At 39.8% G+C, this 27,595-nt stretch overlaps 1 protein-coding gene across 2 annotated transcripts in view; it reads right to left on the reverse strand.

The window, feature by feature from the left end:
- The window catches only part of LOC121307071 (SH2 domain-containing protein 3C-like), a 74,047-nt gene extending 48,031 nt beyond the window's left edge, over positions 1-26,016 (reverse strand). The window contains exons 1-2 of one of the 2 annotated variants that reach the window (XM_041239178.1): positions 25,900-26,016; positions 9,493-10,306 (exon numbers count right to left, since the gene is read on the reverse strand). In XM_041239178.1, coding sequence (XP_041095112.1) covers positions 9,493-10,306; positions 25,900-25,918 — 833 coding nt within the window. In that variant the 5' untranslated portion in view covers positions 25,919-26,016. Of the gene's footprint in view, positions 1-6,780; positions 7,489-9,492; positions 10,307-25,899 lie in introns of those variants that run through there. The other variant, XM_041239180.1, reaches the window with a different exon arrangement.
- Between the last annotated feature and the right edge of the window lie 1,579 nt (positions 26,017-27,595).

Here is a 27,595-nt window from a genome sequence, read left to right on the forward strand (position 1 = left end):
GTAAATGGGAGTTTTGGTTACGGGTCAAACCCAGGGATTACAAACAAAGTGATACACGCTGATGTATCACTTTATAACGTTTATTTACAGTTGTTTGCCGTAAGGCTCTGGACATTGAAACCATCAATAAACACCCTTACACCTGTGAATCATTGTCTGTGTGATTAAAATGCTCTGCACTGCACTCACCTGCACTTACCACTTTGCTGCTGCCAAACAGTTCAAAGCCAGGTCTAATTTCAAAACCACAGCAACTATATGTAACAGGGCACAGGCTGGGTGCGAACTGGCAATCCCACACACCGCCAGCAAAACGTCTTGACCGCTATTCAAAATAGCATTCATGGTTATAGAGCTTTTACCCTCATCTCATCTCACACACGGGGCAGGGTACAAGTTGTGAATTAGTTTCTTGTAAAAGCGACATGTTGCTCTGCACTATATCACTTTAAACGCTCCCTGATCCCAGCAAACCCAGGACATCTGGAATTCCTGTGTGAAGTCCCAGCTTTGTGGTTGTCTCCCACCATCTTTCCCCCTACCAGAGGGATCCCTGGAACTGATCCAAAGCAGTTGCTGTTTGCAGCTGCCCCCTCCCTGCCAATCCCAAAAAATCCAGACCAGCATTCCCGAAAATTCACACATATCAGCAGAAATAGTCAAACAATCTCGTCTTCATTGCAAATAGCCCAGGAAATACATCAATTATTTTTAATGTTTGGAAAGTGCACGGACAATTTATTTGAATAATGTCAGTACTTTAGCCAAACTGTTGTTGTACTATAAATACTGTACTTATTAAATCATGTTTAATAATAATAATAAAAAAAAAAAGAAATTCACATGCCCTGTAGCTAAAGTGTGCAGTAGAAAGCTGTTGAGATTGTGGGTTAAAGATCTTTCACTCTCTTACCAGTTTTGGAGCAGTATAATTGTGTTATTAGTTTTAAAGCCCAAACTAACTAAATACAGGATATAAATGGTAAAAAAAGTTGCTGTTGTTTTTTGTTTGGCAACAGAGTAAAGACTAAAGGGATAATTCCCCTTGTTTATGGTGGCTTCATCTACCCTACAGTAAAGTGCAGAAATCAAACTTCCGGAGGTAAAAATGAAGACCCTGTTATTCTGCATTGCTAGTGTAATGGATAACTTCTGGGATATAATTGCATTAAAGTACTTTGCCTATTTTTGAGGCATGATTATCTATTCAAGGATAAACAGGCAAAAGGCCTGTGGGATAAAAACTAAGAAACAAATATTGTGCACCAAACACTTCCAAATGAATTTCAAGAATACTGGATATGATAACTATTAAACTTGTAACACTGATCAACAAAATATCAACACAGGAAAAAGAAAGTTGAATTCCAAGGAATTTTAGAACACCAGGATGGATGTTATCCCAGTGAACTTGCCTCGTTGGTGCTGCACTGCGGGGTGCAGGCTGTTCCCACACTGGGGAACTCAGCACATTCCCGCACTGATTCCACACAGCTTTCAGGAGGCATTCCTGAGGGCAGCTTTCCATCTGGTTGTCAGTTGTTTTAGTAAATGGCAACTGCCTTGCAGGAGCCGCATTCTAAACGCTCACGTAATACCGGCTGGGGTTTACTGCAGCTCAAATTGCCCTGCTGTTTCAGCACACTTTCACTCATGTCGTGGCACTGAGCAGTGTGAACAAAGACACAGACTGGCCAAAAGAGTCGAGAACTGACTTACTATCCCACACTGAGCGACACATTGACTTGAGTATCTGATCCACTGTTTCTGTGGGCCAGTCTGGCAGGTCGGTTTCTCGTCACAATACGTTGCACACAATTGTAGGGTTGATCTGTCAAAATCTGCTTGCAACCAGAGCTGTGCTTTCTTTTCAGTGCTGGTTTTATGCAAACTTTGCCGTTCCAATAAGACTGTCTTGACTGTTGGTCGATGCAGCCACCGTGTCAAGGGATAAGCCAGTAGCAAGGGCACCCACTATCATGCCTCTTGTGAAGTCACTGAGATGATTTGCCTTGACACACACTTGTGTGAATGGGCTGTCCTTCACATGACTGATTCATAGCTTATTTAGTGTCATTTAAAAGCTCCATCCCATTTAAAAGTCTGTTTCAATCATATATGGACAAAACTGTGGATCTGACAGACTTTGACAGAGGGTTGACTGGCGCTTGTTTAGCATTGAGGAAGAGTCACATATCCCAATTTAAAACACCTTGCAGATTCGTCACACCAACACAGTGCCGTCCTGGCTGTAAATGGTGACCCTACACCCTATTGACAGTGTTGGGACAGGTGTTTCTAATATATTTTCTAGCCCTGTATATGGCTCATGTATTGCTATATGTATTGTTTTCACGCTTGCAATTCTTTTAACAGAAATTCTACACAATACAGGAGGTTCTCTTTGCGGTGCATGCAGAATACAACTTGGAGAAGCACAGTCTTCAGTGAGCTGTGCACTTGTGTGTTCGTCCTGCAGCAAGTCCCATGTACATCGGCTCTTAACAAGTAAAGGAATCATTTCTCTGCTTTACTGCCTGGATCTCTTCAAGCAGGTCATTGAATCTAAATGAACTGCAGGCCTGAGTGAGAAGGCTGTACTTGGCTGTCTTGTGTAATAGATAGAGGAGTCTGAGGGCTCAGATTGCTGGTACCTGAATATACTGCAGTGCTGGGACGAATATTCAAATATTCAAAGAAACACAGCTTGAAATGTATTCAGTGGCATTGTGGACACAAATCTGAAGAAGTGTGTTGCTGTCATTTCTTTCATAGGTCATTTTCTATCTAATGAAAAAATGGGATAATCATTTAAACATGAAAACCCCATGTTTGTCTAAGCTTAGCCTATAATCATCTTGTACAGTATGTTCCCTCTTTGATCACATGGAGGGGTGGAGATTGCTTACCCATACTATAGAGCTCGGTACACCACAGCTCCTATACCGCGCTGATCCGACAGAAAAGCTGTATAATTAGGAATGCACCAGTAGAGGGATATAGTGTACCACTCAATCGTTCTCTTTTTTACTTTAATATTCCCTGTGTGGAAAGTGTAGAAGTGTGAAGTTACACTGCCAACTCCATTAGAATGCTGACACCTATGCATTAGGACCATGCCACTGTCTGCATTCTTTCCATAGAAAATCCTGACTTGAAGGAAAATCAGGCAGAAAAGCCGTTTTGTGATGTGTTTAATTTTCTGGACTGCTGCTTGTGGTGTTTTGGGCTTGGCGTTGGAGGCTCAGTGGTTTCTTACTGTGGCTGGGTGATCAGCCGCTTGATTCCCTCAGGCTGTGCTTCTCTAGTTAACATGGCATCCCCACAATCCCTATCTCCCTCCCTCTCCCTCTCCCTCTCCCTCTCCCTCTCCCTCTCCCTCTCCCTCTCATCCTGGCTGGGAGGATGATGGAATGCATCCCACAGTGAAGCAACATCCTGGGGGGTGAGGAATGAACACAAAGGTACATGCAACTAATTCAGGAAACACAACTGAGTGGGGACAGCCAGAATGAAATGTAAACCATTCTTTAGCACTGGAGGGAGGGCTGATAACATGTATAGATCACAAACAGCCAGTCCCAGTTTATAGTCAGAATTTGAATTACTTTTTATTGCTAAGTTAATCAACATACACTCCCGACAAAAATTATGGAAACAACAAATGATTTACAGAACAACTGGGGGTGACAATTATATTGCCCTTTTTTTCTCTTTACTTTACTTACTAAATAGCTTGGTATCCCTGAACAGATAATCATGTCCTCTTTAAAAATATGCAAACTATTTTAGTGAGTAAGACATCTCACAAGTAGAACAGTAGACAGAAATGTTCTCCTTTTTCCAGGAAAGGTGTGAAACTGGGGAGTTTTTTCAAAGTATTTATTTGTACTTTTGAAATCCTTAAAGATGAGTAAAGAGTAAACAGGGTTTTGTTATTTAGGGACACTGTTGTTGTTACTTTTGTTCTGCATGGAGCAAAACAAATTAATCTCTGACCACACTCCATTCCATTCCATTCATCTCAACACAGGTTTCCAAAAAACATAGTGGCAATCAAGAGGAATGTGTTTCCAGACGCATGTGTCAGATAGAAACCATGTGTTTCTACCTATGGTGTCCTCAATCGAATCAATGTGCAGAAAACCTTGAAAGCATCACTCTGCCTTCTAATCCCCGTCCACAGTATGCTAACAGGGTGTTCTGTCTGGAGAGATCCTGCTATGCATTTACCAATCTGCCAAGGGAAGCCTGCAGATCAAATTCTAAATGTGGAAAAGCATGACGATTAGGTTTGTTGTTTTCATATGATTTGGCTATGTGTTCAGTTCTGGCAATACAAATTGAAACTAGTGAATAATGGGGCTGCTTCGCTGGTAGAATAATAATTAATTCAGTCCAGGGGTTGTGTAATCCTATTGGAAAATTCCTATAAGATTTCTCACAGGAGAGTTTTAGAAATACATTTTTTATGATCCTTTGGGAAGAGGCCTCAAGACTTGTGTCATTGTTTAACATACCAATGGAAAAACATTGTACTTGGCAAACTACTACAGTGAAATGTCTTGGACCTCAATTTTTTCTTTGTTAAACGTATAGAAATCCAAACGATGCTTCTCGTGTTTGAAAAATGCCACAAAGACCCACATAAGGCATAGTATAGCATAATGTTTTACTGTACTCTTAGGCCTGGAATATTTACACGCAGTGAACAGTAAATGTTTCTGATTAAGGAAAACATTTTTGTGTGCAATGTCTGATTAAGGCTTTCACAGCTGACGTTATTAACCAAAAACTCAGTTATCCTTTAAATCTTTACAACACATGCTTGGTCTACACAATAGAGTGTAGACTCCAGACTAGCTTAATCAAATCCAGCAGGTGCAGAATTGTGTGTGATAACAATAGCACCCCAGTACAGCCTGCATCTCAAAGCATCATTCAATTAAGGATTGAGTTCATTTATTTATTTTTTCGGTTTCTTTGGGCAATACAGAACAGTCTTCAGTGCAGAAATTCCTACCTACTATCTGTAAAGTAAAAATTGAGCATATCAACTGTGCAATAATGATCAAAAGGAGTAACTAAATATAATGACAAAATGAAAAAGGTGTTTCTGACAATACACATCAGAATTGCCAATAGCTTCCTGCTAGTAAAACTTTTTTGTTTGGTTTGGTTTTGTCTTTTGAGGGGGTTGTGTGGTCCAGTGGTTAACAAAAAGGGCTTGTAACCAGGAGGTCCCCAGTTCCATTCCCAGCTCAGCCACTGACTCGTTATGTGACCCTGAGCAAGTCACTTAACCTCCTTGTGCTCCATCTTTCAGGTGAGATGTTGTTCTAAGTGACCCTGCAGTTGAAGTAGAACTCAAACTGGAGTTCTGTGGCCCAATCAAAATGCCCATACAAGGCAGAATCTCACCAGTCTGTGCAGCAACACATTCAATTGAAATCTTCTGCAGCAGCCAGTGCACTAGCTTGCAGCTGGGAAGGTTGCAGGTTCTGTTGTTATAAGTGTAATTGAACTGTTTAGAAAATCTTGGCGTTATTCCTGCACATTCTTTGTAAAATTATCCTTGGCCACTCTCATGTAAGATTAGAGTTTTATTTGTAATTTCTCTAGAGTTTCACTGATTAACATCAAGGCTGAAGAAATAGAAATACATACATTTTATTGGTCTTAAGGTTAGAGAAGGGAAAGGCTAGCCTTACATCTATGCAGTTGCTGTAAACTGATATAGGTCACCCTCTTGTTAATGTATTTTATTTTTTATTTTGTATCATTAATATTACTAGTAATTTTCTCTAAATTCGGCAGTTTAAAGTATATTCATATTCTTTGTACATTTACAGAGATTTACTTCACAAGCAAAGCTCTCTGTTACATTACAGTGTTGCATTTTCAACTGTGTAGTGTGAGACAAACAGTGTTTCACTTTAAATTCACTCAGCTACTGTCAAGTTCAAACCACTTCATTTCAAGGGCTACAGACAGCGGACGTACAAGCCCCGAGAATTTCCCGGGGAGCGAAAATCAATGCGCTCTCCCTGCTGTCCAGAATCCCACTACAGGATTTCTATTGCAAATACTTTCGAACTTTTGTGTTACTATATTGTGCATACAATATTCTTTATGTATACCCACATTTTTTGTTATATTTACGTTCACTTGGTACTGTATTATTGTACTACACTGCGAGTGAATGCCAATTAAAATGGCACTCTGTGTCATAATATTTAATAACCAAAATTTGACTGTTTTTCTACACAAATATTGTGAAAACAGACAGCTATAAACGTGCGTGGGTGAAAAGCAGCTCAATGGCTCTACTTCGTTACAGCGTACAGTCAGCCTGAAACCCGCTAACATCAGTTGCTGCATTGTTTAAATGCGTTTAAATCCAGCGCACTTTCGCAAGACGTCCATAGTTTTACAAAGCATTTCTTTTTCTGCAAAATTGAAACCGAATCAGTCAGTTTTTTTTTTTTTATTTCTTCATTCCAAAAGTTTTTTTTTTTTTTTTTTTTTTTTTTTTTTATTATTTACAACAGAAAGGTGAGGAACCGCGGATAGAGCACAATTTTCCCTGGGAGACGGCTGTTGTAAAATTAAACGTTTTATGAGAAAAATCCAACAAACAGCATTCAAAATTCTGCCTATTCTCTTCTACCATGTATAAGAATAAAGAGCCCAGTCTGCGTATCGGGAGCTCTCGACTTCCAGCACGCATTGCACAGCAATCCATTTAAAGTTTAAAAGATAAAGTTCTGTAACGCTCACCTCAGACCCATGGTACAAAATTCCCGTTAGTTTCGTCCATCCTCCAAGTTAATCCCTTATGTCCAACCTCCCCAGATCCACACACAAGGTACCGTATTCCGTTACTTTAATTCACAGCAACAGGGCTGCAAATGATGTACTGGGATCCCGCCGTCAGGATCTGACAGGCTCCGAGCCCCTCCCAGCTGAGGGAAAGGGAGTGGGAGGCATGGCGAATCCCAGCCCAGACAGGGTGGGGTTCATTGGGAATAAATGAACACATCTTTGCAGTAGCACCTGCAAAGCCATCAAGAACGTAGATGATTCTCTGAGGGCTACCGTTCACGCATGTGCGAGGTTGCATTTTATCAATGTAGGTGAGATTTGGCAATGAGCGTTTCTGAGTGATACATTAGTAACAGTGTCCGAAATGCATGTATGCACTTTATTATCGTGTTCATTAGGTGCTGGGTAAATGTTGGAGAAATGTTGCAGTCTGGGATCAGGCCTGAGCATAGTGGAATGGTTGAGTCTTGTTCTCATAAGAGGACAGGACCCTGGGGACGGGAGGGGGATGTGGTTCCAACTCAGGAGTGCTGTGATACCAACGATTCATGGGCACCCCAAACCAGCACCAATGCTAACACAACCAACTCCGAGACAACATTGACTTTATGTAGTCTGAGGGGCTTTAGACAAGCCGAGGAATTTAAAAAGATTAAAAAATATGAGAAAATGTATCCAATCACAGCAGCTGAAGCCACGCCCTCGTCCTTCCCCTAGGTCCTTTCTTCTCCTGGCAGCTAGCCTCAACCATAGTGGAATTTCTGAAAGGAAGCCGATGTGAAAATGACTCCTAGAGGTGCTCTTGGGATGTACATTGGTAATTTGTTTCCCTCAGAAACAATGAGTTTGTCAGATATTTTCCATTCACTGCACAACTATAACAAACTATTTCACATAGTCTCCTAGGTTAGGCATTCCAGTCATTAGGGGACATCACTGGTTGGTTAATGATAGGAGATAAAGGACTGAAGTAGTGCGGAATTTCACTCTCCAGATGAAATGACCTAGAAAGTGCAAGTAAGACATGCAAACTGAGAGCTTTCTTTAACCTTTACCTAGTACCAAATATCTTTTTTTTTTAAATGCTCGCTATAGCATGTGTTTCTCACTCCATGTTTGTACGTAGGCATCCCCCCAAACACTGGACAGTGTGCATTCCGAGTAAATAGCCTGCTTATCCTGTGTTGAGTGAGTTTTCCAACTAGTTTAAATCAACTGTGCTTTTTGAAATCGGCTCAGCCTTTATTATTTGCAGCTGTAGATGACAAGCACACATATCCTGAGCCGAGCGCTGACTGTGAGTCATTAAAGGACAGGACCTGCATCCTCCCATCCTCTGTTATTTCTTATCGTACAACTGGGGCATCAATTGTGGTTGTGAGATTATGGGAGTAAGCCAGACACTGATTCTGCTCCCTTTCTATTAATACTGTGTGTGGAGGAAACTGGTTATGAAAGGAGGAAGCAAGTGCTTGTCTTCAGACGCTTCTCTTGCTTTTCTGTCGTTTATTGGGTAAATGGAAAGTAATATTCAGCTGTATTTTAGACCTATTTTTGTTTCCAGTCCACTGAAACCCACTGGCTTTCACATTGCAGCCCAGCACTATAGCCAATGAGCTACTCAAACCCACTGCCTTTGACACTTCAACCCAGCATTCTAAACACTGAGCTACTCAAACCAACTGCCTACCACATTGCAGTCCAGTAATCTAACCACTGATCTACTGAAACCCACTGGCTTCCACACTGCAGCCTAGCACTATATCTACTGAGCTACTCAAACCCACTGCCTTCCACACTGGAGCCCAACGCTTTCTCTAACCTGTGAGCTACTCAAACCCACTGCCTTTCACAGTGCACTCTAATCACTGAGCTACTCAAACTCACTGCATTATCATCATTGGATGATTAGATTAGATTAGATTCCTGCCTCATTGTAGCTAACAAAACAATTCCATAAATATTAGCCATGCTGCGCTTCCATTAGCTACATAGATCTCAAATGTGCAGATTGGAAAGAAACACATGCTACAGCACACATGTATTTTCATTTTAAAACCTGATATCTGGCACTACACGAGGTTAAAGGAAGATCTCAGTTTCCATGCCTTATTCTTGGATTATCTATTTGCAATTGCACTTCAGCAGTGTCTTCTGGGTCAAAGCATCTTTCTCCCTAAAACTATGCCAGTCAATAGGTACTTGACAGGAAAGAAACCAGTGAAGAGCTGGGGACACTTTCACTCTCCAGGCGAAATGAATCAGGAGTTGTAAGAGAGTTTAAAAGCATGGCTTGCAAAGATTTATTTTACCCAGTGTAGTACCAGATATCATGTTTTACAATGAACAATCACGTTTGCTGTAACTCTTGTTTCTTTCAAAACTGTGCCTATATAATGAATGGATGTGCATGGCAGAGAAATGTTATGGAACTCCTGAGTTCAAAGCAATAATAGGTTATAAATGACATCTTCAAATTTACAGCTTCTGAAGCTAAACAGAAATTTAAAAAGGATTGACTTTTTTTCAGAAAGTTGCTAAACATATAGCACATTGTTTAAAAAAAAAAAAAAAAAAAAATATATATATATATATATATATATATATATATATATATATATATATATATATATATATGAATACAGCACACATTTTGTGGGCCCTTACCTCTGATCTGATTCTAACATCTCCTCACCAGCCTCCTCTATACTTATTGGTGTGGCCTGTTTGTCCCCTGCTTCAGTTTGCTCCAGAGTGACACTTGAGTCAGTCTCTATGTCAGATTCTTCAGGCGTTGCCATTGCAAGCTGTTTCTCTGGTGGGGCAGACTGTTTCAGTGGTGCAGCTGGTGTTTCTGAGGGGCAATAGGGGGATACAGTCAACTGCGGTTTAGAGGTTGGGGTGCTGGGCTGGCTAGATCTGAGCTGGGACATAGATTTATTTCTGTTGGGTAAAGCTGGTTTTCCTTGGTGGTCTGTATGTGGTTTATCTTGTGATTCTTCAGCAAGATTTGACAACTGAGATTCCACTTTAGAGCTAGCTGTTGATTTTTCTGCTGTCTTTGGTGAAGCAGACTCTTTTGAATTCTCAGGTGCCGGTGGTGATTCTTTACTTTGATTGGCTGGTGATTTTGGCTTGTCCTGGGTTGCGCCAGACATGGCACTTAATAAAGGGGACTCAGCCACGGAATCAGGGTTGGTACTCTGGCTCTGCTTTCGACTGAGCTCAGCTTTGCCCTTTGACTTTCGGAAGCCCTTGGAGGACTTGTCCTTGCGTGGCATGGTGCCAGTGTGACTGTACATGTCACAGGACCGGGCATAAGTCTTGCCCCGGGCACAGCTGTCCATGTCGTCCACGGTCTTGTTAAAGCTGCCTTCCTCAGGCCGGCTCCCATGGTGCCGCAGGTTCTCTGAAGACTTCTCAGCGCTGGAGGAGGAGCGTCTGAAGGAGATGTTGCCCAGACTCCCGAACCACTTAAAGCCTGGAAGACAGAAACACAATTCAGGAACTAGTTCCCTGCAAAAATGTGATCACACAAGATTCTGGCAGAGCAGATCCTAAACACTTGGTACACATTTTGACCATCAGAATGCAATATGACAAAAGTAAACTTCAGTTTTATAAAGTAAATGCAGGTTTGTGCTTATAGACAAGGTAAGTATTTGTTTCCAAATATTATATTTAGAAATCTAAATACCTGTTTGCATGATTTATGTTGCTGTCAAACCTTAGAATGTCAGACCCAAGTAAGATGCCAGACCAATAGTATAATTAAAATGTGTTCAGTAAAAACAAAACTAAGTGCTAATCTGGGGTTTGTTTTGAAATCCAGACTCCATGCTGTAAATATTTTGTGTTTGCGCGAGTGCGGTAGCGTGCTTTGACTGGGATGTTGACAGCGCTGTCTCAGAAATCAGGAGCCAGACCTCAGGTATTCTAATGAGCTGAGAGGCTATAAGCGTAAGCGTGCAAAGCAGGGTGGGAGCAGTGCAGGAACACAGAGAGAGGGAGAGAGTAATAGAGATGATACCAGAGTCACGTGAGAATACAGGTACTGCCCAATGCCATGGGGTTATTTAATTTACTGCATGTTTAAAAATACCTTCCAAAAAATATTATAACATAAAAGAGGGACTTTAGGCAACTTATTGCATGGTAAATGCATGACATGAGGAATGTGGCAGTGAAACAGTTAAGATGTAATAATGTAATTGAGAAAATCATAAAATACAGCTGTGTACAGTATATTACATGTGTCTTTTGTCTATGACGTTACCGTAATATTTCAACCGGATTAGTTCAGAGATCAATGTCATGTTCAGCAATGCATTTATCATACAATGTTTAGATGGTACTGCAATAAGGGGTACATTCCTGAAATGGTTCCTCAGTGGCAGCCTTGTAAAATGCATGCTACAAAAGGGTTAATATTTCTCTTTAAGTTCAGCTGGTACAGCAGAGTGTAACCATTAACCCGTCCCCTTGAAACATTCTGTTCCATGTGGTATTTCTTACTGGTGTATTTTTTATACCCACAAGGCTGAAGCATTGCAGGGGGACGGGTTAATGGTTACACTCTTGTGTAGCAGCTGTATTTAGAGAGGAGACATGTTTGAGAGCTCTACTGAGGACACAGGGGGGGCTTTAAACTTTTGAGTTTTAGAAAGTTCCCAGGATGTGATGACTGAAACAGAAAATTATATACAAAGTGAATCTAAACAAGAAGGTGTATACATTAGTTTAGACAGCTGTAATGCCTCATGCCCATGTCAAGTTCATCTTTAAAATGAAGAAAGAAAACAAAACATTGATGTATTAAAGCTTCTAGTCTAACCTAGCAGTTTGTTTTGCCTTTAACCCCCCCCCCCCCCCCCAAGATTTACACTGTGATAATTGCTATGCGAATGTGGTCTTCTGTCTATTAAACTGCATTTTCAGCCTTAATAACTGCAAGACTGCAATGGAGCTGCTGGATGAGAGTGGAATAGCAGTGTGATGAGTGAATGGCAGTGACTCCCTCTGGGTTGCGCTTACCCGCAATGATGGCATTGCACTGGGAGATGAATTCACAAGCATCCCACTGAGTGATGTGAGAGAGGTGAAGAGGAGGGAAACTTGATAGGGGGTCAGGTCAGTTAATTATTCCCACTGGAGGTGATGAAAAAAAATTACATAATTTCAGCCAACTCTGGCTTGACTCAGATTCCTTGTATAGAAAGTACTCTACATTACACATTTGAAAGGAATTACTTAAGCGCTGTCCAGCTCTTGAAACTTCAAATATATACTTACGCCTATAAGAAATGCCAGTGTTAACTCTACATGGCGAAAACGAATTGTAAAATGGCAAGAATAGAGGGAGCAATCTCATTGGCTGACAAGTGTTCCATCCTGTGCAGCTATGTCACCATATCAGCACAGCTTGGAACCGCTGTCTGATATACTTGACAACCAGTTCATTTTGGGAGGGGTGGGGTAAGATGGAGGTGCCATATTATAAGGACAATAACACACTCCAGGGTATATATATAGTATATATATATATATATAGTAAGGTGGCAGGGGGGAGGGTCAGATTCCTCCCTGCCTAAAAACATATGAAAATGTACGTTTTGCTTGATTTAATTGCTTTTGTTTTAATTTGTTTGTTTAATGGTGTTAATTGTTTTATTGTTAATTATCCCCTGCACCTGGCTATCATTGTAAATTAGAGTCAGGTGCAGGGTATTTAAGGAAAGCAGCCAGTTTACTCAGAACTGTGTGTAGCTCGGTGTTATGGTGAGGTAGAAACCTACGTTTGGTTTTTTATAAAAATCTGTATTAGAGTTTGTTTTGGGTTATATGTCAAGTAAACAGCTTAGCTATCCTGTGTGCTAGTCAGGGACCTGCATACGTTTAGTGCTCAGTGAGAGCTAGGTGTTTGTTTGGTTTGATTTATTTTTTGAATAAAAGTGCACAAAAGCGCTTATAAAAAGTTTTATTTCTGGGTAACATTCTTAAAGGGGCATGAACCCAATCTACGGCCAAAATGTTCACTTATATATATATATATATATATATATATATATATATATATATATATATTGTAAGGTACCAGGGAGGGGGTTAAAATCCTTCCCTGCTAAAAACCTTGTGAGAATGCACATTTGGGTGTTATGGGGTTTAATTGTAATTGTTTTAATGATTTAGTTAATCCTCGGCACCTGATCGTAATTATAAATTAGAGACAGGTGCAGGGTATTTAAAAGAGGCAGCCAGACTGATCGGGGCTGCTGAGTGAAGAGCCCGACTGCGTGTGTGTCCAGTCGTATTGAAGAGAGTGCTGAGAGAAGCCCGTTTTGGTGTTTGTCAGGTAAACGGCTTAGCCGTCCTGTGGTTTAGTGAGGAACCAGTCTATGTTTAGTCAGAGCTCCAAGAGGGAGCTAGGTGTTTGTTTTGTTTTCATTTCTGTGTTTATTAAAAAGTGCGCGTCAGCGCCGTAAAAGATACATTTTTGTGTCCTGGGTCTATCTTAAAGGGGCAACGAACTCCGTGAGTGCGAGGATCGTTTACAATATATATATATATATATATATATATATATATATATATATACACACATACATACATACATACATACACACTATCCTACCATGTTCATAAAGACTACATAACTCTACATAATGTCTTATTCCAATAAAGAAAATATTTCTGTCTTTTTAAAAGTCCCTGTAGGACAGCCATGACTAATCACCACCCTGGAGAGCCTTTCCACTGGGTTAACAGGTCCAGGGAAATCATTACCTCTTTAAGGCTGGATGGTTGTGTAATTGATTCAGTTAAAAATTTAGAACAAGGTTTAAACAAAGAGCAGAACTGGAAGGGCCAAGCCTGCTTCAGGGGTTCCTGAAATATTTTTTAGATTTTCATGATCGTGGAAGTGTTAAAAATAAAACAAAAAAGGATGCTTAACAAGGACATGTCAACATTTTTTTCACTCATTAAAAATGATTTATGTTGATTCACACTTTCTTTTTTTAGCATTCTGATTGTCCAGCCTTCGCCTGTAAATCAAACAAGCCATACTGTGGAATTCAATGAGCCACATATAGCTCTGGTGCCCCATGTGCCTTTTTCACTTCGACTGCCCTCTCAGTGCCAGCTGTTCATGTGGAATGCTTTCTCTGCTTATCGCTTCCATGGTCGTGATCTTTGGAAGGCTGCAGATTCTCTGTGGGATTGAGTGCCTGGTGAGACAGTGTGGCTGGCAGCTCTGCATTTAGAAAGCAAACTGCACAACATTGCTGCTTACAGATCCATAAGAAGATAAGCAAAAGCTGAGAACATGTGTGTCACAGAGATACGAGATGAAGCGATACAACATCTGCTCGAGAGAGCAGGCTCATTTTTGCTTTGTACAGTGCTTCTAGTTGACACATAGCTGACAACCAAATAAAGCAACAGTTTTCATTAAAGTGTTTTGCATATTCATAAAGTTATTGCTTTTGCAGTAGTTATGTTGTTTGTTTTGCATGTTTGGTCATTTTGTTGCTTTTTTGAAATTTCAATCAGTTGCCCAAAAGTACACCCCAAAGGTGTCAGTGATGTGTGATGACTCAATGAATCAGACAGTTGTGCGGGTGATGTGAGTCATGTGACTTAGCTTGCCTATTATACAAGCTCTGGCTCGACTACACCACTGGTCAGCTGTCTTGGCTCATGACTGACATTGCAGCTTTCATATCTTACAGAACACATGTCGGGGATGCCATGTGTATGACATGTCATGTAACACACAAAAGTATGTGCTACATATCCCAGATGTTTTCGTTTTTAATGTGGCTTGGAGTGTTTGAATTCCATCAAAAAAACTGGTTGTTTGTTCATGTGCTAAACAGTTGAAAGTTTAGGAGACATTTGTATGTATATTTCACCCAAATAAGCTAATTATTATATAACATTACAGACTAAGATAGAAATGGGAGTTCCCTTTCAACTCGAAGATGGCCACCAAAACTTATCGCTTCTCAAGTTTGGTACGGTAAGACCTCTGTCTTGCATTGAGCCTTTTTCTTCTAAATAGTGCTGTGTAAGCTACTGCTAGTTCCCCTGCATTTTGTGCTGAAAGCTGGCCTTCGCCGCTTTTCCCGGAATCAGTAGTTTTACATTAGTAGCCTTTTTATTCTGTTTCTGACTATGTGTCAGGCTGCTTCTCTCTGCCTGTCCGTCTTAATACGGTAAGTATTATTGTAAGAATTGTGTGTGTTTTCACCCGTTCTTGCTTTGTAGAGCGCTGTTACTCCATGGGGCTGGAAAAGAACAATGTATTCCTGGTTGCATGATCCAATGGGTATGTCATATCAAATCGAACAGTTTGTAAACACGAGAAGGTGCCATTCATATAGCCAATGGAAGAGAAATGGTTCATTTATGCTGGATACCACCTGTAATTGAACTTTTTTTAGAGAATCATAAAACACAGCATGTATAGAGACTTTCTGAAAGTGAGTGGTCTGTATGACCAATATGGTCAGAGATTAAACTAATGTGGCACTGAAATGGTTAACGCTCACAGGATACCCCCTGTAATGGAACTTTAGTGAGGTAATAATGGAATAGAAATGTGTGCCAACTACAAGGGGGATTCTTAACATGACCACATTAGGGCTAAGAGACAATCCCCTGGTTAGACTGCAAGCCCTTGTCCTGGAGATTGTGGTCAGGCTGAGCTGGAAAGCACGCTGGAATGTAAACATCTTGATGGAAACATGTGGTGGTGATTATGCTGCCATCTCTGGACTGTCTGTATGAAGTGCCTGCTCACATATATAAATACCAGGTGCCCGCCTCAGGGGAGAATGATGTGGTACAGATTGTTTTATACCGTGAAAGCGATTTGATCCATCTCTGGAAATGTGCCTTTTAAATAGGGCCTGTAGTTTTGTGGGAGGATGAAACTGAAGTGAGAATAAAGCCAGTGAAATAATGAGTTTCTTTTGTACTGGAAATGTTTGTTTTTTTCATTCTTATTATTATTCCTTAAAGTAATTGCAGCTAACAAAATAATTCCCTGCATCTTTATCACTTTCGGAATAATGGTTCCAATGATGCAGTTCTGAAAGAAATGCTTGTTATTGCAATTAACATGATATATGGTACTACTTTAGGTTAAACAAATGTCGCAGTTTCTATGCCTTGTTCTCAAGTGGACTGTGATGCTTGCACTTCATGGATTATTTCACCTCAGCAGTGCCTTTTGTTCAAAATCCATTGTGTTATTATTAGCTTTAGAAATAATAAAAGAAACAATGGGAACGGTTTCGACTAGAAGTCTTCCTTTATGTCTTCGACTTGTAATCACGACATTCATGTGTTTGTTTCTTCTACATTTCTAAACTGAGCACTATTGAGTGTTTAACCCTTTCCTGCATCATACAGAGACGAATACAAAAAAAAACAACCTCTTTTCTAGTCTTTATATGGATATATAGAAGTCACAAATGCATGGTAGCCTCACATGAGACTAGGGGATAGTGTGTTACCTTTATTGCATTATAGCCTCAGATGAGACTAGGGGATAGTGTGTTACCTTTATTGCATTATAGCCTCAGATGAGACTAGGGGATAGTGTGTTACCTTTATTGCATTATAGCCTCAGATGAGACTAGGGGATAGTGGGTTACCTTTGTTACATCCCCATAAGAGGATGCCATTTCCCCATATAAAGCAATGAAAAACAATTGAAAACATTTTTGATGAAAAATAAATGTATCATGTACTTTCAATAATCTGTACATGAATTATTGTTATTATTATTATTGGCTTTCTTAACATTACTACTGCTTCCTCTTATATTGTGCTGAGAATCTTTTGGTTCTTCATTTTTCGTAATGTGAATTCAAGATAATGCAAATATGTGTATGTAAATACAACACCGTACTGTGTCCTGGCTTGCTGTAGCTCACATGGTCTGAAAGGGAGACCATTGTGGTGAGTTTAAACTACATGATTACAAAGAAGCAGGAGTCATGTTATATTTACAGCATTGTCTGTACGTGCATATTTCAAATGGAAATATACAATACACTACAAGACTCTTCAACAGGAGGAAATGGGGAGCAGAAGTAATATTGTTAGTGCTCCTTTAAATACAAAGCAACAAAAAAAGTAGCTTCCTGGAATGCCACATACTTATTAGTAACTATCTGTCGAGTTAGTAAAAGAAGATGTAGTGAGTTAGATCCTTTATCAGTGAGCTTTCCCAAGCTTTCCTGGCCCTGATCGGGATCCCTCCCTCTGGATCTCCGTGGCGTGACTGAAAGAGATGGCAGCTCTCCCTGTTTCGATTGTGAAAGGTTTGTGATGTCCTGAACTGGTGCAGCACAACACATGAATTCATGTCTCTGGTCACAATAGTTGATTCATTCAACTGAAAACTCCTCAACCCCACCCTGCTTGAAACATGCTTGCAAGTCTCTTTAAGCTCCTGTAAACAGACATGCTTCCTGTTACCACTTGAAGCATCAGGAGGTTAAAATTTAAGCTTTTATATCTGTAAAGCAAATAAACAGTGGAAAAGGTTGAATGGTCTTTTCCCAAACAGTGCTTTCTAAGATGTTACAAGAACAGACAGTACAGCTGATATTTTAACGTGATATTATCAGGTTCAATAGTAACAGTCATCAATGTACAAGATATCAATCAATTACTGTTAAGGATTTGTCAAAATTATTCTCTTGTGTACAGAAGTCATCTAGTGCATATAACATAATTCTAAAGTTAAAAGCTAAATGTGTTTATATATTTTTTGTAGTTCCTGAATACAATGATTGTTTTTGTGATTTATAATAAGTATTATGTCATGTGTGGGATGTCTCTAATTATAACAGAACTCACTCAATTACAATAAGAGACACTGTGGCTGAGTGGAAGCCCCAGTATAATGTGTGGTAGGTGTGGGGAATATTGTGTTGGCAGGGAGGCGGTTAAATTCATCCCTGCCAGAAGGACATGTGAGAATGTGACTGGGGCTCTAAAATGAATAATTAGGCTCCAGTCACAGGTGTATATAAAGGGTAATCATAGGTATTAATCTTATAGTTGAATGTGAGTTGAGTGTGAGGTGAGTTAATGCAAGGTGATACTTGGTGCTAGTTAGTGTTTAGGGGAATGGACACATACAGTGTTGGGAAATGTAAGATAGAATGAATGCGCAATAGATTTGTTGTTTGCTTCACCTGTTTGTTTTGGCCACTGTGCCTATTTGTTTGTTTTGTGTGCTTATTAGTTATTTCTGCCTGTGGGTCTGCTTCTTGGTAGTGACACACCTTGCCAGTGATGCTGTCCTTACCACAGACACTCTACACAGTGTATTCATTTATATGAAAGAAAACAAGATGATGCACTCCCTTATAAAAGGTTACCAGGTGGGATTTGTGCAGTGAGTTTACAGCTTTCCCCATGGTTATATTATTTATTTATCATACCATACTTTAATATGCTTTACCATACCTCTTTGGGCTTTAGAGCTCTTACCTATGCTTTACCATGCTTTTCAGTATGCTTTGTAACACGCTGCTGTGCTTTTACTAAGGGAAACTTTTATAAGAGATCCACCAGTTTCTAAAAGCTTACCTTATCTTTTTTTAAGTGTTGACTGGTTAAACTTTTTAACAAGTAAAAATAGCACAGGAGGAGGAGGCTGGCTGAAACAAAATAGTATCCTTTGCAGAGCATGGAATATTGTTAGCAAGCTGGAACTGTTTCCTGAAATCCTATAGTTTCTGAGGGAGTTCAGACAGAGAGTCTGGCTTGGATAGCTCAATAAATTGCATAATACCCCCATTCTACAGTTTCATACAAGTGCAGGGCTACAGCATGGGAGGTAGGAGGTTACATAGGCACATACCACTTGGTCAGGTATCATGAAAAAACTCACCTACAGCAAGCACTACAACTGGTTAAATAAATGTTCATCACATTATTAGACAGCAGTATCTCCCCTATATCCCTGAGATCAGAACAGAGAGGCACATGTGACGCTTATAAATGGTGGAACCCATTGAATCCAGACCAGCTGCAGGTTGAAATATAAGAACAAAACAACATGATGCAATCTTCAAAGACCACTTCAGTTCAAACATTTCCCCTGCCGCTGGCAAGTGGTAACAAGGCTATAGAGTTGAAACAGATCACTGGATAAATCTGTGAGAAGACCAGCCTGTTTAAAACAGCCCTCAGCTATGAAGATCATAGTTATCAGTAACACTTCTAAATACAGTGCACTTACTGAGTATAACACTGTGAAACTGTTCGTAAAAAATAGAATAAGTATACAGGCTATTATATTGTAATTATTTAAAAGGCCCTAACATAGAATACAGCATTAGTGCCACTATTAATGATTCTTATTTTCACTTTAATTTCATATTTTTAAGTAGACAGGAAGAAAGATTTCAAAGATAAATACATAATGAGGTTGAGCAAATAAACAAGAAAGATGGGGAATATGAAGACATGTCTTTCAGTGAAAAGCAATGGATTGCCAGACCTAGTTGTGTTTTAATTAAAAAATTTGGTCAGGAGTGGAAATTAAGATTTGGTTAAGAATAAAAGTTTGAAACCTCTGCACATCTCTACAACAAAGAGGGCTAATGTATGTTCTTTCTGTTGCAACAGGGCAGAAGAGTTTTACATGCCCCAGTTTCGATGAAGAGATGTCGTAACCAAAAGTTTACTATAATACTCCAGGAGGAGGGAACCAAGAACAGGTGGTGATTCACATGTAGGGAGTTGCTGAAACCCACGTCTGTATTGATACTGTATAAATAGTAACACTGAAAACCAAACTCCAAAATACAAAATACCTTTAAAAAAACAGCTGGATACAAATCTGTATTTAATCTTGTATTTGTATTAGTTCCTCAATGCTAATCCAAGCCACTTTGTGAGTTTTATAACTTCACTGTGGTAGCGGTCTCCAGTTGCAGATTTCTTTTTAAATACAATAGTTGTTTTGATATTTGTTGGGGTCTCATTCAAAATGCGCACTGCTCTTGTCCGTCAGTCACGCTCTACATGGTAAACATGATAACTGCTTTGAATCTTACCCAGCCTTTCAAATACACTGTGTGCTGCCTGCAGCAGGGGGAGCAAGCTGAGTTAGCCACGCTTAAGTGTCACAAGACCTCCTTATAAGAAGTCCCTGCACCTTAAATTCCCACCTCCACAGAGAATGTGTATCACCATGGAGAAACATGGAAAAACATAGGAAAGGTACGTAGAAACACTGCAAAAATTATTGATCTGAATTTTTGATTTCGTCCATGGACTGGCTATTAATCATCATAATGCTGTTAAAAGCACCTTTGCTTCCTTGCAGTCCCTCATTCGGAATGAGTTTACAATTCAAAACGTACTTCCTGCACTCTGAGCTGGCCCCTGTCGCAGCTGCCAGTTTGCAGACTCAGTTCCTGAGTTGCACGCCAGCTGTGCGATTGAGCCCCCCCTCTAAACTGGCATTTCCTACAAAAACACAGCTGCCAGCCAAGAACAGCCTTCCTCTGCATTTCCAGAGAGTCCCGGAGCTTCAGGGCTCTTCCAGTGGCTGTATTTCCTGGTTACACACCTCCTTCCCCTTTCAAAGTTTGCCAAGGTAAATTACAAGTACAGCATGGGGAAAGCATGTGATACTGCAATATACAATGCTGATTTATCTTGGTAAAACTTTAATAAAGTTGGTGCTGATATGTTGATGATCTTCTGGGGACAATGCGTGTAAAAAATAGCACACACAGACATCCTCAGACTTCCACTCATATTTTATAGCTTCAAAAGGGAACAGTTTTTGTTTGTTCTGTGCTTTGCCTCACTTAAGAGAGACACACAGCCACTGCTTTCTTGCAAACGCCATTGTATGATTCGCTCATGATTCCATGGAAATCTTACAGGCAAAGCATGGGACAAGCTGAAAACAGTTCCTTGAATTGATTTTAAATCCTTTTATGAAGTTCCAATGAGCGAATATGAAGAATGAAGAATATGAATATATAGGTACAAACATTTTTCTAAAATCAACAATTTATCAAACTACCCAAATACAATCGGAAACCTCTATAGGAAGCTAGGATTGGATGATGAAGTTTTGGTGCAAGTTTATGGAAGTTATTATGTTCACCTGGTAGAATGTGATATACAGAAAAACGACGGGAGAGTCAGACAGCCAGGATCAGTGTGCAGGGGTCCCCATTTTCTTTAAGGAGCTTAAAAACAGGACCTAATTGAAAGACAGAACAATCCTGCAGGGCTGCTTACTGCTAAGGAGAACCAGACCTTCCAAACACAGTCATTCTTTTCAGTGGGTTTATGATGTACTCATTAAATAGTCTAATAATATGTAGTCAGCTGTCCTGTGGTGTGTTGTTGTTGCTGCAACAGGGCGCTCTCACAGGTTAGCAGTAGTCCTCACTATCTCTATGCACTTGTAAGACCTCATCTTGAATATTGTGTGCAGTTCTGGTCACCTCGCTATAAAAAAGATATTGCTGCTCTAGAAAGAGTGCAAAGAAGAGCGACCAGAATTATTCCGGGCTTAAAAGGCATGTCATATGCAGACAGGCTAAAAAAATTGAATCTGTTCAGTCTTGAACAAAGAAGACTACGTGGCGACCTAATTCAAGCATTCAAAATTCTAAAAGGTATTGACAGTGTCGACGCAAGGGACTTTTTCAGCCTGAAAAAAGAAACAAGGACCAGGGGTCACAAATGGAGTTTAGAAAAAGGGGCATTCAGAACAGAAAATAGGAGACACTTTTTTACACAGAGAATTGTGAGGGTCTGGAATCAACTCCCCAGTAATGTTGTTGAAGCTGACACCCTGGGATCCTTCAAGAAGCTGCTTGATGAGATTTTGGGATCAATAAGCTACTAACAACCAAACGAGCAAGATGGGCCGAATGGCCTCCTCTCGTTTGTAAACTTTCTTATGTTCTTATGTTCTTATCTCATACTGAGATCACAGCTAAATAAACCACACCACTGACTCGAGACCACATGTTCGAGCTAACTGAGAGATGAGCATCAACCCCAGCCATGGGCTGTCTTCTTCCGGGGCTCGGTACAGCATGTGGCTTGTCACTGTCACACTCGGGTTCTCGCTAATAAAGGTGCTGGGGAGCGAGATTAAAGAGAACGAAGCAGCTGTTTCAGTGCTGCCTGTTTGTGTTGAATATTTAAGATTAACTTGTTTTATACTCATTGTTAGGTGAAGGGTGAAAGCGCTGGAGAGCTGAGAATAGAGTTTAGACTAGAGCTCATTATTAAGAAGCAGGGTAATGGCAGTACTGCAGAGATGAGAATGGAGTGTTTAGACTAGAGCTCATTATTAAGAAGTAGGGTAATGGCAGTACTGCAGAGATGAGAATGGAGTGTTTAGACTAGAGCTCATTATTAAGAAGTAGGGTAATGGCAGTGCTGCAGAGATGAGAATGGTGTGTTTAGACTAGAGCTCATTATTAAGAAGTAGGGTAATGGCAGTACTGCAGAGATGAGAATGGAGTGTTTAGACTAGAGCTCATTATTAAGAAGTAGGGTAATGGCAGTACTGCAGAGATGAGAATGGAGTGTTTAGACTAGAGCTCATTATTAAGAAGTAGGGTAATGGCAGTACTGCAGAGATGAGAATGGTGTGTTTAGATTTGAGCTCATTATTGATCTACAGGGTATTGATAGTACAAGGTGATCACTGAGAGAACACTGATGTAATGAGTTCCTGCAGTTAGACAGTGCACTGGCACTTAGCATTTCTGCTCAAAATTAGTAATCCCGCTATGAGAAACAATTGTATACAGCTCAATAGTAAAAGGATTGTAAGCTATTCACAAAAAAAAGGCATTTATACTGTAGATGTGACTTGTCTAGCTCACTGTTTCCAGGACCACAACAATAGCTGAAGATTTCTTGAGTTGTCAGGGAGACTCTTGGTAACCATGGAAAGCATTTAAGTGAAGTCTTCCCTCCAGAATGACTTATAGCGGGATCTCTTTGAAGACTGTGCCTGCTGTTATCAGACTTATACTACACAGTACTGCCACTCCCTGCTGGAATAAAGAACACACTCTGCCATGTTTTCAAAGTGTTTACTACAGTTTTTAATGACATAATGAAAGAGGTTGATATCTGTTCATTTTACGAAAACTAAATCCAACCGCTCAGTTATATAGTTCACGTTTTCTTAAGCACTCTCAAGGTGTGTTGTATTCCATTTTGTAACATTAACATGATGAAAGATTTTGAAAACCAAGCCCTACTGGGTTACACTTAAAGCATCACCACAGTAGGGTGCCTTGAGTTTACCACAGTCATTTATTTGCCTCAAAAACGATATAGCAAAAAAACGTATTTCTTGATTCATTCAGCACTTATAACTTGGTGCATTTTAACTGAGAAACTCCAATGATCACTGTGTTCACTATACTGCAGAACATTAAAATATATCAATCCTAAATGAAATATTAATGTATATACAAATAAGTGACGGCAGACAAGTGTTTCAGCTAGAGTTGTTTATCTTCAAACACAGAAAAAGTAAATACACAATTATTGAAAAACAGAAGCCCTATAAATAAGATTAGTTACGTCCAAACTTCTGGTCTATATTTCTTATCTAAACTGTGGCAGATTGTATTAATGCTTGTCTCAAATTGATAACCCTGATTATCTGCTGTCCTCGTTCCCCTGTATCATTTATCAAACATAAAAACATTTTCGAATGAGAGGATGCTCTTCAGCCCCTCAGCCCATCCAGTTCCTAGTAGCTAATTGATCACAAATCTTTCAAGTCAGGTCTTAAAGAATCCCAGTGATGCAGCATCAACAACATGGCTAGGTAACCCATTCCATACCTTCTGTCCTCTGAATGTATGAGTTTAAAGAGTTTAACTAGAGTTTGTCAACTCCTTTTAAGATTTGAAAATTCAATTGTATGTTGTAATGTTAATACATGGATTCATAAATTGCAACTGGAGGAAAACACCAGCAGGAATACTACAATTTAATGTGGTCCAGAACCTCGCCCAGGGTTTACAGTAAAGAGAGTTAACATGCAGCATTTCCCTGTGAAACTGGGATTACCAGATTTCCCTAGTGAGCAAGAAGAAACAGCACTGTGACAAGATGCTAACAGCGTTACATTATATTACTCTGTAGCCCATTACAAAGAAACACAAGCCAATCAGCAGCCTGAATTCACAGAACAGCGATCAAGGCAGAAGTCCCCCAGGCTCATTCTATTTGACTAAATAGGACTACATGACTTTCTCTGAGACAAATTGAAACAGTAGAATGGTTTGTGTCTCATGCCTTCCTATAAATACGACTGATTTTGATTATTTTCAATTGAACTTTGTTTTTAGTTTTTGTCCTGAAAGTGTCATTTTTAAATAGAAAACAAACTGCGTTTGTTGGACAAGAAGTGCTTGATTTACGGTATAGGACTGAACGCACTTACCTCTAAATCAGTATATATATGTGTGTGTGTGTGTGTGTGTGTGTGTGTGTGTGTGTGTTAAATGATGTACATATTTTTGTAATTGTATTACAGAACATCCTGCAACGTTTACAAGAATAGCAACGCGTGCTGTCCGTTTCGCAGCATTATATTTTTAAACATATTGTCAACGCTTTTGAAGTTTCTAACCACACGTCATAAATCAACTGGCGAATACACTTCTCAACATTTACTGGAAAATAATGTATCTTCTAAACATCGTATTGTATCCAATGCTGGTTTTATGTTATCACAATACACCACTCATTTCAGTCAGAGCACCAGCCCTGTTGCAGCAGTTATATATTTCAGTACCCGTATTGGAATGGGGAGTTGTATAGATAGCATTTATCATCCTAGGATTCAAAAATAATTCAGGTGTTGCTGTAATTGACTAAAATATCAGGCATCACTAAGAGTTTTCTAGATATTCCTCGCTGCTAGAAATGCTGTCAATGTGGCTTGTGAATTTCTGGAGTGTATGTGTGGTCGGCTGAAAGCTCCTGCAATCTTGTCCCCTCCACTGCAAGCCATATTTAACATCCAGGAGGCTTCTTGACTTCACTGCCTTCACTGAGTGATGTTGCATATCCGACCCCCTCTGGACTGGGGTATAGGCGGATATGTGAAAAAGTCAGATTTGCGAACATCTATAGAAAAAGCATTTACACACCCATAAACAGCCTAGTGAACAAAAACAACACGCAAACTGCTTTAAACATGGGGACATTTTTTGCTTTAAAAGTAAGCAAACGTAAACGAGATTAATTAGGCTACAAATACACAGTGTTGCTATGCGGTTTGCTATAACCCATCTCTTTGCACTCTTTCTTGATATACAATATTTTAATGAAAAAAACAAAAACACAATCTCTTCAGAACACTTTGTTCCTCAACCATAATAAATTTGAAATATAGGAAAAGGGTGCCACATTGCTATAGTAGTTTATTTAAACTACCGGATACTTTCGCTGTCTACCTAAGAAAATGAAGAATTGCTTAATATAGTGTATCAACACTGTATTAAGGTACATCATATCATTACATAGTGCAATTGTCAATTTTATTAACGATAGATAGTTCTGTGACTCGGCGAGCGAACCTTACTGAACCAAACGCTTCAAAGGCTTCACTTTTCACTCCACTAGTTTTTAGACACCATTTCAGAGACTAAAGGTGCTGTCTTCGTGTTGAAATGTGCTGTACAAACTTAGGACGAGCAAGCGTACTAAATTAGTCTTATAGTTCATAATATTAAGTTAGTCCACCTGAAGAGAATCATCTCAGGTCCGATTTGGTACACTGCAATCAGGATCTTGTTAAGTGTGATTTAGTGGGTGATCCACCTTGGTGATTATCTTCTGGTACACTGCAATCGGGATTAACAAGTCTACTAATTTTAGTCTAAGCAAGAGGACTAAGCCTGCTTAATTCCCTAGTTAGATGCATCAAGTGGACTGACTTTGGTACGCTGCACACGACCCCTAGCAGTCTTATCAGATGCCCATCGGAATCAGTGACTATGTTAATAAAGAATGGGTGTGACTTACCTAATTTTCGAAGGCTCATCTTGCTGGTCAGTTGGGTTCCTTGGTACAATTAGTAACCTTTAAAAACAGATCTCTTCTCTCTCATGATTTCACTGTTTCTGAAGTGACATGCTTTAAGTGTTTGCTCATAATCTGACAAAAAACTCACTTCCTGAAACACTTCTGCTAAAATAAAGGCGGTTCCAGCAAGCTTCAATATTATAGTTATGTAGAGGCTAGTTGTGGTACAACCTTACCCTCAAAAAAGCAAAAAAAAAACATGCAGTGGACTTGGTAAACTGTAGACGTCCGAAAGCATTCATGAAGTTTGGGTAATTTCATGACTTCATGTCTTGGAAAGCTATTTTTAGCCTTCATTTATACACTAGTCTGATGTCACGTTATAGTTTCAAATGGGTCTCCCCTTATCATATCATGGTAAACTAACAAAATCATATAAAGGTCTCTCAAGCAGAAACTGCTACTTGTCACAAATTGTGTGTTGATTTTCTGATGTGGACTAAATTAGGACTACCAAGCTCATTTCATTTACAACAGCTTTTTAGACAATTAAAATAGATTGAGGAATGAAGAAAAGAACGCAAGTCTGTTCCGTACTATATCAGGCATCAATTTAGCAAAAAACAAAAAAGCAACTGGTTATAAATCCATTTGCCTAGCTTCCTTTTAATTAACTGTGCTGTTCTTGTGTCAGAAGGTCATAGTGGAGACATGGCAGCTAGTGTTTAGATTTCATTAGCACAGGGTTAGCTGAAGAGCTCCAACTGTCTTTAAACCATACTGTACCAGCAACCCGATTCTCTCCAGCTCAGCTTCTCTGTCCAGCTCACCTTCCTTGAATCTCTAAGTGTCAGTCATGGTTGTACCTGTATGTGTTGGGACCCTGAAGGGACTCCCCTGGTAAAGGCACTAGTGTGCAGTGTGCAGGGTGAGTCATTCAGTCAGGGGAGCGCAGGTTCCTCAATGTGTCAAGCTGTCAGTGTTTGCCGAGGATCCCACAAGGAACATTGGCTCTGGTGCTTCAGCAGGCTGGGGAGGAGATTGCTGCTCCTCCTCAGCACACTACAATCTTTGTTAAGTTTAGTTTTCCTTCCCCTTGGTGCAAATTGCAGTTAGGGGTAAAGACCTTAATACATCACAAAACTTTCAGCATTGTTTTGTGGAACATGACCAGTTTTTGCTCCACTCATTAGAGCCTCAGTGTTTAATAAGACTTTGGTATTAACTGTTATTATTTTCCGCTTGACAGCTTCCTGCCTGAACCCTCACCTAGATAGCACAGCGGCTGAGCATAAGGCAAGATGCTTCTATCTGACGTCATATTTTCCGAGTAGCATGTGTGGTTGACCTGCTTTGTACTTTTCCTGCTGTCCCGGAAATTGTGTGAACTACAATACTTTATCTGCTAAGCAAATTGCATTGCATAGGTGTCCCAGTGTAACACACTCACTTTAACAACACAGCATGAAAACACTTTCAAGTGACGCCTTCAATTAGGAGTCACTGTAATTACTTATGCCATGTTATAAAGGATGGAGAAAAACTATTTTTTTTAATATTAATTAAAAAAAAGGTTGAAAAAAGTCTAGCACTCACCAGACACCAGGATTGGTGCTTTCGTGTTTTATTTACAAAAACTGAATTGGGTTAGAAGATTCAAAACAAGAGCTGAATACAGAAAAAGAGGCTTGTCTTC

This window comes from Polyodon spathula, chromosome 52 (genome assembly GCF_017654505.1).
Source record: "Polyodon spathula isolate WHYD16114869_AA chromosome 52, ASM1765450v1, whole genome shotgun sequence".
NCBI classification, from domain to species: domain Eukaryota; kingdom Metazoa; phylum Chordata; class Actinopteri; order Acipenseriformes; family Polyodontidae; genus Polyodon; species Polyodon spathula.